The following is a 15,002-nucleotide window of genomic DNA, read 5'->3' on the forward strand; positions in this document are numbered from 1 at the left end:
TTTTATGATCATTTACTAATCAGTAAGGACATTTGTATTGAAGAAAAAGTTGAAAATTTAGTCCTAAGCAGTTTTGCCAAGTTTTTTTAAGATGTTTTCCAATATAAATGTGTATTTTGAACAGGGCTTCTTTGAGGAGGAGGACGGGAAGGAGTACATTTACAAAGAACCCAAACTGACCGGCCTGTCCGAAATCTCCCAGCGGCTGCTGACGCTCTACGGGGAAAAGTTTGGGCCAGAAAATGTCAAGATAATTCAAGACTCAAATAAGGTACAGTAGATAAATGGAGGAAGGAAAGGGTGGGAGACGGTTGGAATACTTTAATTGGCAGGCTCCTGTTTTTGTGGAAAGCAGAAAGTAGCAGAAATAGAAATAATTAATTTGGCAGTGAAGCCACACTCGGGTGTTTACTCAGAAAATTTGTCCAACATAAAGTGATCAGTTTCCACCCCGTGGATTTTCAATGAAGTCCCAGTTGGTGGTTTTAAAGACTGTTTCTTTGTCTGCTTTTGATTTCAGAAGAATTCAGTGGGTTATCTAGTGATCTTTCTTTCTTTAATAACAAGACTTCATGTTGCTTCTGGATGACGTTCTCATTTAGCTTGCTGACTGCTTGCCTGCAGGTCAACCCCAAAGACCTTGACCCCAAGTTTGCCTACATCCAAGTGACCTTTGTCAAGCCCCACTTCGAGGAGAAGGAAGCGCCAGAGAAGAAGACGGACTTTGAGAAGTGCCACAACATCAGCCGCTTCGTGTTCGAGACGCCGTACACGCTGTCGGGGAAGAAGCACGGCGGGGTGGAGGAGCAGTGCAAGAGGAGGACCATCCTCATAAGTACATAGAACACGTTTAGAAAGCAAACACGAGAAGAACGTCTCATAGAGTTTTGCATGTGGATACGCCACATTAGTAACACATTCTTCCTCCGCCGTTGCACATTTCAAAGGCAAAAAAAAACACCTAGTAGCAGTGTGCAGAAACATGGGTCTTTTTTTTTGTAGTTGCACGTCTGCCTACTGAATTATCAATAAATACTGAACTGTATTAACAGCTGGTTACTGTAGCAAGTGACAGCTGGACATTAGTCTCCTCTGAGCAATGAAGAGCACCTTTTATTTTATCTATTTATCTATTTCTGTTTATGTATGCTGAATGCTTGTATCTCTCATTGTTTGCGCACACAAAAGTTCATATGTCCACTTCTGCTCGGGCATGTCAGACAACAAGAATTCACCTGAATTCACCCCTACAACATGTCACTGTCTCTTTTTTTGTTGATTTTTCTTTCATTGTTTGTTGTATCTGCAGCGCAACATGACCTAACAGGTTCTGCCTGCGCTCTTGTCTTTAGCTGCCAACACTTTCCCATATGTTAAGAAGCGGGTGGAGGTGGTGGCTGAGAAGCAGGTGGAGCTTAAGCCGGTAGATGTGGCCATAGATGAGATGAAGGCACGGACGGCGGAGCTGATCAAGCTCTGCTCCAGCCAGGAAGTGGACATGATCCAGCTGCAGCTCAAACTGCAGGGCTGCGTCTCTGTGCAGGTAAAGGCGAAAAAAAAAACAAAATGTAAACTTTCTCAGATGTGCTGCACAGCTGATCACTCACTTTTATTATTATTTTTACATTGGTTTTTCTGTGAAGAGTGAAACGATAAGCGCTAGCCCATCTTAACTAATAAAAAGGTCCAGTACAAGACAGCGCTGCTCATCACTTTGTATCTCTAGCTATCAGAAGCACACACCACATAAGGCAGGGAGATGAATTGTTTTGAATTTCACAGATTTTCTTTAATCTTAGAGAAAGGTCATTCTAAAATCTGTGTTGTTTTAGTTTACAGATTACCAGTGTTGGTCAAGTTACTTGAAAATGGTAATTAGCTACCAATTGCTGATTACTTCTCCAAGAAAGGAATCCTGTTACTTTACTGATGACTTATTTTCAAAAGTATTGCTGAGTTACTTTTTAAAAACATGATACATAATACATAAAAAAGCAATAGACCTTTCAACCCAGCTCTATTTTTCTGCATAATTCATCATATAAAATTGAATCAAATGAAAAAGCCTCTTTTTAAAACTTGTTTTATTAGTTTTTTTTTTTTTTTTTGAAAATATTTTTATTGAAAAAAGAAAACAGTACTTGCAGTTACCGAAATACAATCAACCTTTCATAATTTTCCTAATTAACACACACACACATTATATATACATATATATATACATACATATATACACACATACATACACACACATATATATATATATACATACATACATACACATATATATATACATATATATACACATACATATGAAAAGAAAAACAAAAAAAACAAAACACAACGCCCCCCCCCCCCAGTCCCACACAGATCAACACAAACATATTAGAGGAATATAACAGTAACAAAAGTAGATTTAAACAGGCAATACCTCTAGACTAGCAAAATAAGAGATAAAGGGTTGCCACTTGTGAAAAAATTTGGCTGTGCAACCTCTCAAAGTATATTTAATTTTTTCAAGTTTTAAAAAAAACATGACATCTTTAAGCCACCGGGAAATAGTAGGACACTTAACAGACTTCCAATGCAACAATATTAGACGTCTCGCTAATAGGGATGTGAAGGCTATAATATCCCTTTGTGTGGAATCAAGTGTAAGTGAGCGAGCAGGAATCCCAAACACAGCAATCAGAGGACAAGGATGAAGAGTTACCCCAAGAACAGTTGACATAATAGCAAAATACCTTGTCCAGAAATCTTGTAGCTCAGGGCACAGAAAAAACATGTGGCTAAGGTGACAAGGAGAACCATGGCATTTATCACATTTATTTTCCACTTCTGGATACAATTCAGAAAGTCTAGACTTAGAGAAATGCACCCTGTGTATGACCTTAAATTGAATAAGTCCAAGACGAGCACAGGAGGTGGAAGATCGTACTCTCGCTATAGCCTGTTCCCAAGACTCCTCATGTATTCGAAATCCCAGTTCTTCTTCCCATGTACGCTTAAGCTTAACATTAGAGTGGTTACTAAAAGACAGAATAGCATCATAGAGTTTCGAAATGGTTCCTCTGTGATGAGGAATAAATGATAACGTAGTTTCCCACTGCTGTTCTGGAGGCAAAGAGGGGAAATTTGGGAAACACTTAGCAACAAAATTGTTTTATTAGTTTTAATCTTTTAACTTTATACACATTGCATCAAGCAAAAATTAAATTATATGCAACAGCCTCTGACTGGAAGAAATGTCTTTAACATTTAAACCTATTTTCTGCATATTCCAGCATAGAAAATAAAATAATGTTTTGTGTTTATACTCACTCTTTCAAATAGATGCGAGTAAAACACAGCAGAGAAAAAATAAAATCAAAGATTCAACGGCTCTTAAATCTATTTTCACCTGTATAGCAGGAGTGCGGCAGGCGGAGGTTTGCCCAGTGACCCAGCGGTCATGTCAGTGGGAGGATCCAGGGGTTTCACATTCAGCGTGCTAGCTGTTTGCTCAGATTTGAAGTTAAATTTTTTGCTGTAGAAAGAAGTTTTCCTCTCACGCAGAGTGAACAGCAGATGCTAATGTTTTTGTGACTTTTTACAGAATCAAACTCAAAGTAATGTCAGTACTTCCACGCTTTAGACGCTGCACTGTTGTACTCTCTCCCGCACTTGCTATACTGTCCATTGTTGTTGTTCTATGGCATTTCTTGCACACTCCCACTAAAATAGTATTTATAACTTATTAAGCATATATTCTTTAGGGGGTGAAACCTCAGTTGACTGGCCATAGGTACCTCCAGATTAGTTGAGATAACAAGATTTACGCATAAATAGATATTTCAGTTTTCTGTCTGTAGTTGACTTGTATCTGTAGTTGACTTGTATTATTTCTTTCTTTTACATGTTGATGAGTTATAAGTGTCATTCTTGAGTGAAAATGCTGATGGGGGGTGATTGACCCTCCTCCTCAGTCATACAGAGCACAGGATGAAAACGTGCAGTTACCTGGGAAATCCTCACTGACTCAGTAGTTACAAAGTAACAGCTCCATGGCTGAACTTCTGTCCGTAATAGGGCTGTAAATCTAAGGATGACTCAGAGCTCTTTCTTGGAATAGATTAACTGATAACCAGGCAGAAGATGTGCTAAACTGAAAATCTGATAATTTTGCTGGCTTTGTGTTTTTTTCCTCATTTTTTACAATCACCCAGTGGACATTACCCTTGAACAAGGCTGTGCTGGCAATGTGTCTGAAACCCCTGTTTTACTGTCTTTAGGTATTTCTCTCAGTGCCGCAGTCTTTCATGTTTTCACTCTTGTAGATCACCGAAGGAAATTCAAAGGGTTGATTCCAGAAACTCCCTCCAACAGTCTCCTTTTAGCTTTTGCAGTTTAACTATTAGTTATTAAATTAAATATTGCAGTTTTTACCAGAGGCTAACACACTTTTCCTGAAACCATTCACACTAAACAAACATTTCCCGAAGCTTATTGTCTGTACAGTCAGCTAGCATTTTTAAAGAAGTCAGACTTTGCCATCAGAGAAGACACGCAGGACTTTTGAAAGCTTCTTAGAAATCACGTTTACATTGCAAATGTAATTACTGAGCAACTACAGTGTGTCATCGTTTCTTGTGCGGTCTGGACCCGGCCACACTTTTTATTAACACCACATAGGATGTGTGGCCTGGTCAGGCAGTCTGCCAGCTTTAACCTTGGATGTCCCGTCAAGCCTTGCTTTGCATCTATGGATACTTCCCACAACCTCCCTAATGGAATTAAAGCGGTTTCCTTTCGTGTAGGAGTTTCTGTCAAAACACTCCCACTACTATGCTGAGAATAGATCCCCTGTTTACAAATGTGCAGTTTTTGATGACGAGAACAGGCTGGCGCTGCTCCAGTTCCCCTTCCTGTTAAAGTCACCTGAAGTAAGACTTCAAACAGATGTGCTCGTGAAGCGGCTGCTGTTTTGATGTACCATTTGTCCAGCTCGAATGTTTACAACAGGTTTTGTTGTTGTGGTCTTCTTTAAAGCTCTTATGCGGGGCAAATAAGGTGTTCACCTCCTAAAAACAAGTACATCATTCACTGTACCTGCGTGATGGATGGGACTGAAATTCATAGCTCTCTATTTGCCCTGTAACATGTGGCATTTCAGTTGTTTCTGCCCGTGAGGGTAACGTCTCTTTTTTCCAGTAAGCTGACAATTCCTGAAACTTCTGTTCCTCGCTGTGATTGGTGGACAGTTATCTTTGGCCACATGGCCACAGGCTCGATGTCGGACAGTTCACGTTAGCGACCTCCACGCTGCTTCTCTTTTCTTCGTGCATCCTTAGTCTGCCATATACTTCCAGGCGGTTGAATGAGCTGAGGTGCTTTGTAGTGCAGACACAGTCCTGTAGCACTCTTTGCTTATGATTTGTTCTTGTGGAACATCAAAGAACTTCTAAGCATTTGAAGTTTGTTGCATTCCTCCTCCAGATGGTTCAGGATAACGTTAAGGCTACACAGTGGAAGGAACACAGTGTTCATGCGAGTATGTTTCAGGTGGCGATTGAGGGAGCGCTCGATTTGCTTTCGCTTCGCCTTCTGTCGGTGGTGCACACATTATCAATATCGCTCGATCGTGTTCGTTTAATTCCGGGAAGCCAAAATCACGATTGAGATTAAAATTCGATTAATTGCGCAGCCCTGCTGCTTTTCTTAATGATTTTTCTTAATGATACTTTTTCTTAATGTATGCTTGACATAAACTGGAGATATACTGATGAAGTAAATTTCATTTACCTGATTCCATTGCTAATGTTACATGTAATCAGATTAAGTCAACATTTTGGGTGTAAATAGTTTTTTTTTGAGTGCAACCTTCCTGGTATCTTGTAAGAATCTGCTTCACCAAATTTGACGAGTAACTTTGCGTTAGCACTTTACGAGAAAGTGCATTCAGATGATAATCAGTGAAATGTGTTTGTTGTTGTGTGTTTATTTTATGACTCACTTGGGCAGAGTGCCAAGTGTTAACTGTGTGTATTTTTTATTATTAAATAAGTCCCCGTAAAAAATGAGTACAGAGCTGTTTTATTGCTGTTTGTAGTTAGAAAATACAGACGTTCCTTACACATCACTTGCAGACAGTCATAAAATCACTTGTATTCCCTGCAATCCACCCACCACGTTTGACGCTTGGATGAAAGTGAGTGGCATGTACCAGTTGTTATCTGCGTGCACTGATCAGTGAAGAAGAAGAATGCGTTACATTTTGAGGCATGTTTTTCTGCAGGTGAACGCAGGCCCCATGGCGTATGCCAGAGCATTCCTGGATGACAGTAAATCCAACCAGTCCGGCAACAAGAAAGTAAAAGAGCTCAAGGATGTTTTCAGGTATATGTCTGCTTTATGAGTAGAAAAAATCGCAAGGGGCTTATTGGCTTACCCTCACTTTAACTTGTTGACATAATGTCTTTCTTCTGATTCCAGACGTTTTGTCGAGGCTTGCAGCATGGCGCTGGACATAAACGAGCGTCTGATCAAAGAGGACCAGTTTGAGTATCACGAGGGCCTGAAAACCAATTTCAAAGAAATGGTAAAAGAGCTGTCGGACATCATCCACGAGCAGGTAATTTTATTTCCCCGAGCGCAACTCATACGTCATTTGTCTGTGTTAGGAGTGGGAAAATCCCACAGTGCATTAATTTAACCTTTATATTTTGTTCCGCTTTGCAGAGGTGTGTGGCAGAGAGGTTCCTGCAAGGCAAATCAAAATGTAGTTCACTAAAAATTTATTTTTCCGCTTGCGGTGCACACAGGTGCAATCAAAATGACCACACTCATAATAAGGTTTGAAGACAAAAGTACCAAATTTAAATTTGGCTGCAACCTTTTAAGGTCATTAAATGGTTCAGAAATGCACCGCTTCCAGCTCTATTGCCACATTTGGATCCTGCCCTGATAGTCCTGTTCTGACTGCCTACAGAAGCACTTTGTTGACACGCTCTGGTCTACCGTTTTTAAACCGACTTAAAACCACTATCTTGAAACTTGAATATCACTTTTGGGAAGCAGAACAAATTCCCATTTGGTAAGTGAGATCTGGTGGTGAGCCACAACTCACTATCATATCCAGGTACAACAATGTGTGCACAATGGCATTTATGAAAATGTCAGGCCTTTGTACTAAATGTTTTCCCTGCGATGCATCAGGGCGCCGCACCACCATTTGATGTTCATTTTCAAAATCATGGTAAACAGTCCCATGATGACATAGGCAGCAAAGGCACTCATGAGCCTTTTGAACCTTCCCATTAAATAATGGAGGTCGGAAAGACGTACAGATCATGTCTGTATCAGGTCAGTCGGTCCATGACCAATTCTGGACATCTACACGACGTCCAAGGTCAGAAAATTGGACATCCTGCCGTGACCCAACTTGGACGTCAATATGACGTTCAACATTTGAACGTTGGACTCGGAAATTTTTTGGGACATCATGTGGACGTCTATGACAGGGTTAGGGAATTTACATGATTGTTAAATGTAAAATCTTTTTATTTACATTTACAACATGGATTATTTATAAACAAACACAATTTATTATGCGTTAGCCTACTGATTTATTCAGTACATGTGGGTTGGTTTTTTTGTTATTGTGGTTTTTAATTTTCCTGCTTTAACTGGTTTATTTATTTTAATTCATCAACTTACTTGTTTGTAACCAGTTTAAAACTGGGATTCATTATTTTTTTTAATATTAAAAACTTTGAAATATATGTTAAAATATAAAATAATAATGGTTAAAGTATTTAGAACAATGTTGGAATTCATTTCAATAGGAGTACAATGTGTTTAACAAGTTCAAAAGTGCATTTGCATTATATATAGTTTGTTTTTATTTTAGTGAGGTTGGTATCCTGTCTTATTGTAAAGAGTCTTGTCAGAGGAAGTGAGTGTGTGATCGGAAGTAGCACTGGGAGGAGTTGTGATGGAAAGTCCGAGAAGTTCGTGCGAGTGTGTTTGTATGAACTGGACTATCTGCTCCACAGTCTTTGTCGATGTGCACGTTTTGCAAACTGTCTGTGAGAAGCTCAGGACATTTCTGCTCCCCGGAGCAGCTGCTCACTGTTGTTTAGTTTAACAGCCCATCTGGAAACATGGGAATACAGAGTCTATACATGTGGAAGCATTACGAAAACGATATCGAAAACGAGTCTAAGTTTGACATTTAAAAGGCGTCCACAACGACCATGTTTGGACTATAAATACCCCGAACACGGAGGTTGTATGGACATCAACACTAGAAGTATAATAGACGCCTGCCGTTATAAAACAACCCCTTCAGTAGAGCAAAATTGTATGTCCAAAAGTGACTTTGTGCAGTGGGTTGTTTCTGGGTCGTTGCTGGACAGCTGTCAGGTGCAGGATGAAACCACGCAGCTGTAAAAGGTCAGAACAGGACTTCCAGGGACCGATCCCAATTCACTTCAGAAAGAGTCTGTCTTAGAGTCTAAACCTTTATATGCTGGACACACACTGAAAGATTCATGTGTAAAAGTCACTTCCTGTTGCAATGCCTGTGTGCTGGATTTTGGAGAGTGGATATCTGAAAAGCTGGGCAAATGTCCACATCGGCAAACGAGCTGCCTGTTTTTAGGCTGATATTCAGAGTTACCCTAGTCAGGGTCAACAATGAAAAACTGTGCTTCATGCTCGATATAAACGGGAATGCTGGTGCGCTTATCATTCAACGTGAGCCAAGTTAAGTTTCATGAACACAGGCCTGATTTTGTGAAAGCGTATGTTGAGATTATTTGACCCTTTCGGTTACATAACTCACAGAGCGGTTTTCAGAAGCAGACTTTTGATTCCTCATTTTCACCACTGGGCACAACCAAACTGGAAGTGAGATGTGATGAGTGACAGTGGGAAGAAACAGTTCCTAGAAAAAATTATTCCCAGCGTTACAGAACACTGCTTGTGTCCTTTGTCTTCAAAATCCTTGACAGTAGAATTTAGGCTAAACCAAAAAATGTTCGGCTTAAAAAAACCAAATGAGTCGGCTCTTGTGAAACACGTCTGTGTTGCAACTGTAACAGCGATAAATGAGTTTTAATGCATGAAAAAACTGGTCGGTGTTGCTCATCGCATTTGTGCATTAGTTTGACGTCTCTTCCCGTAAATGATAAGTCATGATGTATTGCTGCACAGCTGCCACACATCCCGTTGGTATTGTTAGGCCACATTTTCATTTGTTTTTGTGCCTGCCGATTTTTGATGCAACCAAACTAACTGGTCTGACTTTTTCTCTCCATTATGCTGGCCTTAAGCTTTAAGGAAAAAACCCAAGGTAATGTGCGACTGTGTGTGATTTTGTTTTTTTTTTAAGTATGTGTTTGATTAACATTAATGATGACTGTGCACTTTTGCGGTTAATTTCTTCCAGACACCTTATGGTTAAATCTAAAAGTAATCTAAATACATTTATCTGGATCCCCAAAAACATTCCAGCAGCAATCGATACCTGGGTGGTTAATAGTCAGGTCCTAATTAGAAATAAAACGGGATTAAAAGGAATGGATCCGACAAATGCTTGTTTAATGTCAAATAAAATGCATTCAGCTGGAAAGATCTTTATAATGCATTCAGAGGTTAAAAGTGGTTTGGCAGACGAGACACATTTTGCACACAGTTACTTCCTCCTTTGACAAACTTGTCAGATCACACTGGGACACACTGTCATCAGTAGCACTACTGATGGCGCTGAAAACCATGCAAATGAGAGACATCTTTAATCAAATCCTGTTTACAGTCACACTGGTGTCCTGGTTAAGGTTTGACTATTTGCGTGTCCGCATATGTAAAAACAGAATCCCAATTTAAAAAAAGGGATCTTCTGCCATCTGAATTATTCCCAAGCAAACTAGACTACAGGCAAACATACCATCCACTTGGCTGCCATCTGTCACCTTGTGTCTTATGTCACATGGGTGTGTTTTTAGTAGGAAGGCTTCTCTCCTTGTTAGAATAAAACAAATATAGTTTTGCACTGAATGGTCAAAGTTTTGATCCTGTTGATTTGAGGCGAGGTGCTGTTGTTGCGGGGTCATCGACAGCTGGGGAACACCCGGAGGATGCTGTGCAGCCTCACTGACTGCTGAATCATCTGTGGAATAAAGAAATATTTGCTTTTGTTTGCTTTACTGTTGCACCTTTTTTGTAAATATTCCTCGACATAGCTTGTTGACCCATATAGAAAAGATAGATAGATATATCTTATAAAGTTTGTATCTGTCTTGTGCGAAACTTGTATGAAAAGCATACAAGAGTGAAAACAGATGTAAGATCCCTTGAAAAATTATATAAATGAAACTTGTATGTTTTGGATACTTACTAAAACAATATATGAAAGTGGCCACTTTCATGAGTAAATCATATAAGCCTTATATGATTCACTATATGAAGTAGGCCACATCTTATGCAAGTATTTCATAAGTTTTTTCTATTTCTTTTCCATATGGGGAGGCTCAAATAGATCATAGTAATGCCAAGCTGTCGACGACCTTCCTCTGATTTATGAAAGCTCTGACACTGCCTGGATGAATATCTGCTAGCTAAAGTAATTTTTATGTTGTTGCATTTTATCTTTAATAAAATAAATAAAGTGACATGCATTTTAAGTCGATAAGACATTATTCTTCATAACCTTTTTCACTAAGAGTGCAGATTTTAGTGACATCACCCTTTCCAGTGTTTAGTTTTCATTGGAATGACGGATGATGTTTTTGACTTATTACAGGGCCTCTTAGTTAATATTATTCTATTATTTTTATATGAATATTTTTTAGATTATAAATATATATGTCACCGTATGTCAAATTTTTCAAAGGGAACCTATTGTGCTCATTTACATTCTTGGATTCTATTAAAGCAGCTTTACCTGAAATCACAATTCAAGTTTGGGCAAGCACTTGGCGACAGTGGGAAGGAAAAACCTCCTTTTAACAGGAACAAACCTCCAGCAGAACCAGGCTCAGGGAGGGGCAGCCATCTGCTGTTTTTGGACAGGATTAAGACACAAGACAAAAGAACCCTTAAGCCATAATGATCCACTTGAGAAAAACACCATTGGGCATCTTTCTTGGCCTTCACATAATAATTCTGATTGTAAAAGTAGCAAACGGGACAGGCCAAAAAAAATCCTTATTTTTCTCATGCGCCTTGGTGAAGCACTCTCACTTTAAACCTACTTTCTTCTTATTGCAAGACTCTCAAACATAAAGTTTCAACAGCAGGTGGGTGGGGCTGGTACTGTTAGAGCTTAGTGCAGCATTTGACACTGTGCATCATAACATACTATTAGATTATAACATTCAGTTGGTCCCACAGGAACAATCCTTAAATGATTTAGTTCATACCTTGAAGGTATAATTATTATTTATTTATATAGATTATTTTGTCTTTATTAATACTTCTCAGTTGCATAAAATACTGCGTGGAGTCCCACAAGGGTCCGTTCTTGAGCCACTTTTGTTTAATCTGTATATGCTTCCTTTGTGTGACATCATTCAGGAATACAAGTCAGCCTATCATTGCTATGCAGATGATACTCAGATTTATTTGGCTATCTATGTTTGTGCCTTGAAAAAGTGAAAACAAAACAGATTATCCTATTTGGACACAAGGATACACGATTGCAACGTGTGGGAAAAAATCATGGAAGAGAACCTTAGATTCACTGAGCGTATTGGGGCTGTAACTAAATCAGCTTTTTGGCATCTCACAAAAGTAGCTAAACTGAGAGATTATGTCCTCAGCAAGATCTACAGAAGCTCATTCATGCCTTTATTTCTTATAGAGTTGACTTTATTGGCCTGGCTAAAAAGACTACAAGACATTTACAGTTAGCCTAGAATTGTGCTGCTAGAATTTTAACAAAATCCAGGAAGAGAGTGGATATCACTCCAATTCTCAGCTCCCTGCATTGCTTCCATTAAAATACAAAATTCAATTTAAAGTTTTTTATTTTAAATAAAAAATAAAAATAATTTTTTACTGGTTGTTAAATGTATGCCTAAGATGTCTAAGATACAGATGTGGTAGGCTTCTCCAAGATCTGGTCACCTAGTGGTCACAGAGCTTAAACTAAATGGGGTGATTTAGCCAGTGTGATGCCCAAAGCTGGAACCAGCTGCCCACTGAGGTCAGGACTTCTCCAACTGTATCCATTGAAATTAAAAGAAGCTAAACCAGCTTTATTCACTATTGCTTTCAACTAACCGAGTAGCTGTTCCATCATTGTTACCATTGTCGTTTTTATTTATATTATTTCTGTCTTCTTTTTTTAAAAATCCTGTTATTTTTGTTTTTCATTTTTCTTGTAAAGCACCTTGAATGACTGTAGTGTTTGGTTCCATATAAATGAAATGCCTTGCCTTGCCTTGCATGACCTTCTCAGAAAACTATCTGCACTTTGTGGCAACACAGTACACAAAAACTGTGTTTTTGCTGCTTGGAATTAATATGCTTCATAAACACAGTTTATTGATCAACCATAGAATAATGCATCCGTTAAACACAATGTTTTATCCTGTAAATGTATCTAGCTTGCTCACAGTGCCATTAAGCCATTATTCTGCCAGTGCAGACTTATGCCATTTTCACATCTCCCACAGTCTGCGCTTTGACTCAGTACATTCTGAAATATTCTGCATTTGACAAAAAGTACCCCACTGTTGAAGATTATGGCCAAAATTCTGATCTTAGTCTCTGGTGAGGGCAGGGCGATGCAGGTGCACCATCACCCACTGTGGTGTAGGCCACTGTGCAGTACTATAAAGTCCAGCTTTAGTGTGCACTCAGCTTGCATGTGAAGAACACCAACTCACAGTACTCAAAGTGTGTGTCTGACACTGATTGTGCTTTTGTTTTGCTTTGACCCCAGATATACCCGGAGGATATGATGCGATCGCTACTACAGAACTCCCTCCATGTGTTCCGTGCCATCAGCGGGACGTCCACTGACCTCGGTTGACCTCCTGCACACCACCCTCCGTCTCTTGCGGCCACCCACACTTCTGTATATCCTTGCACTTCTCCCTTGAGGACCTGGATTGGTTTATAACAGGGAATTTGTCAGTGCAAATCTGCCCAGCTATGCATGCCAAAACATTCCCCCTGGTGAAGATGCCATTTGGCTATCAACGGCATCTTTGCTGGATGTGCAGTGGACGGTGGGGGTAACAGCTTGCGGCACAGCACTCAGATTTAGTCCTCAAACCACAGCAGCAGTAATTCTGAGAATGTATTACAGCAACACCATTTACGTGTCTGCATGTCAGGTTTAGGTGTTACGCTCAGCTGCATTGCACTTTTTCCCCCCCCCACCTTTACAGCAAACTGCCAGACTGACTGCTGGTTAAACAGTTTTTCTATTTTCTATTTGCAATACCGCCCTTTAGATCTATGCAGGACACTGCGCTCCGTCCCAACTTTTACAACTTGAGTCACCTTTTTAAAGACAGTAGCACCTTTAGATTGCGTCTCAGTGTTTGTGGCGAGAGGTTTCGTGCTACCATACCGGCTCAACTAGTTCAACTCTTTTATAAAAGGCACTAACCGAAAGCATTTCGAGACTCTGTCTGGCAAAGGGTCGATGTTTATGTGCTAGCAGCGCATTCCTGACGACTGAGGAGAAGGTGATAAACAGATAAGTCACAACTAAAGAGCAACAGCTTATAGAGCATCAGGGCAAAGTTACTACCTTGTTTATTCAATGGCAGGCCTCTTGTGACTGCTCCAAAGTCACAGTGAAGACAAGACAGAGCTCAGGGTTGGAATAAATCTGACAGGAGTGGCTTGTGTAGTTTAAAAGTTGTCAAGTGCATTGTTAAGACAAAACAAAATCCCTTTGGAGTAACAGTGTTCTGGACTGTGCGCGCGTGAATGCATAATATAGATTGCTAATTCTATTACAGCTTGAAAACAATCATTGAAATATTATTATTTTTGGACATTTGAAATGAGAAATTGACAAAGCGATGACAGCGTTGTGATGAGATTTACTTCAGTGCATTGAGTTATTAAAGACCTGATTTTGGATCCAGTGCCTTTGTGCTCTGTCTTCTGAAAAGACTCCTTTATCTTGAGTAATAAGAAGCCTCACATGCTGGTTATTCACAGTATTTCACAAGTGCTACACTGAAATTAGCAGACAGATAAATAATATTTAAGCAGATGTACATAATTTGTCAACATGCTGTAAAATAAACTCTGTATCCATGTATGTTTATATGTATTGTATGTATGGTGTATTATTTAGCCACTTTTTTGGACTCTTGTTGGTCCAGAATCCGTCCTAGCAGAGATTTCTGTTTGTCATTTTTATTGCATTGTTTACTGAGATGAAGCTGCTTGTCAAACTTCCTTTGTAAAATCCCTTTTTCAATAAAACCTGTGGGGGGGAAATACTCATTGCGTTTGCCTAAAATGATGTTTGAACTTAAAGACAGTAGTTGAAAAGATCTCTGTAGGGCTTTTTTAGTATCGCTCATACATTCTTTCTCCGCAGATGTGGCTGAGGACGCCGCACTGGCCTTTTAAAGCCAACATAAACAGTCTCCCAAAACATTTTCATTTCCATCACAGCTGGGAAAGCACAGGAGGAGCGTATACAGGCTGTGTCCAGTGTAAGTACAAGCAAAACCCAATTATCTGGATATTATTTAAAAGGCTTTTAAAAAAAGAATTGTCAGTAACTGAATCAAACGATGAAATGAGAAATTTGATTTTTGCTCATTTAATGTCAGCAACATTTTTTTTTAAGAGAAAACATATTTCACCAAGACAGTACCAAAGCACATTCCTCATATATATACCAGCCTCGCTTCATAAGTTAAAAAACAAAAGTTGTTAGGTGTGACACTGCCTGTCAGCAAGCCTCATTGTTCAAAACACTTGAGCCATCATGAAATGAGGCCTGGAACAAATCCTACATGAGACGATCATGATAAAACTTT

At 39.4% G+C, this 15,002-nt stretch overlaps 1 protein-coding gene across 3 annotated transcripts in view; it reads left to right on the top strand.

The window, feature by feature from the left end:
* Positions 1–14,453, top strand: part of dock11 (dedicator of cytokinesis 11) — a 90,612-nt gene extending 76,159 nt beyond the window's left edge. For 2 of the 3 annotated variants that reach the window (XM_004567103.3, XM_012923518.3), the window contains 6 exons: positions 125–271; positions 625–835; positions 1,353–1,543; positions 6,275–6,375; positions 6,472–6,610; positions 12,929–14,453. In XM_004567103.3, the coding sequence (XP_004567160.2) occupies positions 125–271; positions 625–835; positions 1,353–1,543; positions 6,275–6,375; positions 6,472–6,610; positions 12,929–13,018 (879 nt within the window). In that variant the 3' untranslated portion in view covers positions 13,019–14,453. Of the gene's footprint in view, positions 1–124; positions 272–624; positions 836–1,352; positions 1,544–6,274; positions 6,376–6,471; positions 6,611–9,314; positions 9,335–12,928 lie in introns of all 3 variants that reach the window. The other variant, XM_004567104.3, reaches the window with a different exon arrangement.
* Positions 14,454–15,002: the final 549 nt, after the last annotated feature.

Source organism: Maylandia zebra, linkage group LG3 (genome assembly GCF_041146795.1).
Source record: "Maylandia zebra isolate NMK-2024a linkage group LG3, Mzebra_GT3a, whole genome shotgun sequence".
In the NCBI taxonomy this organism is placed as follows: Eukaryota; Metazoa; Chordata; class Actinopteri; order Cichliformes; family Cichlidae; genus Maylandia; species Maylandia zebra.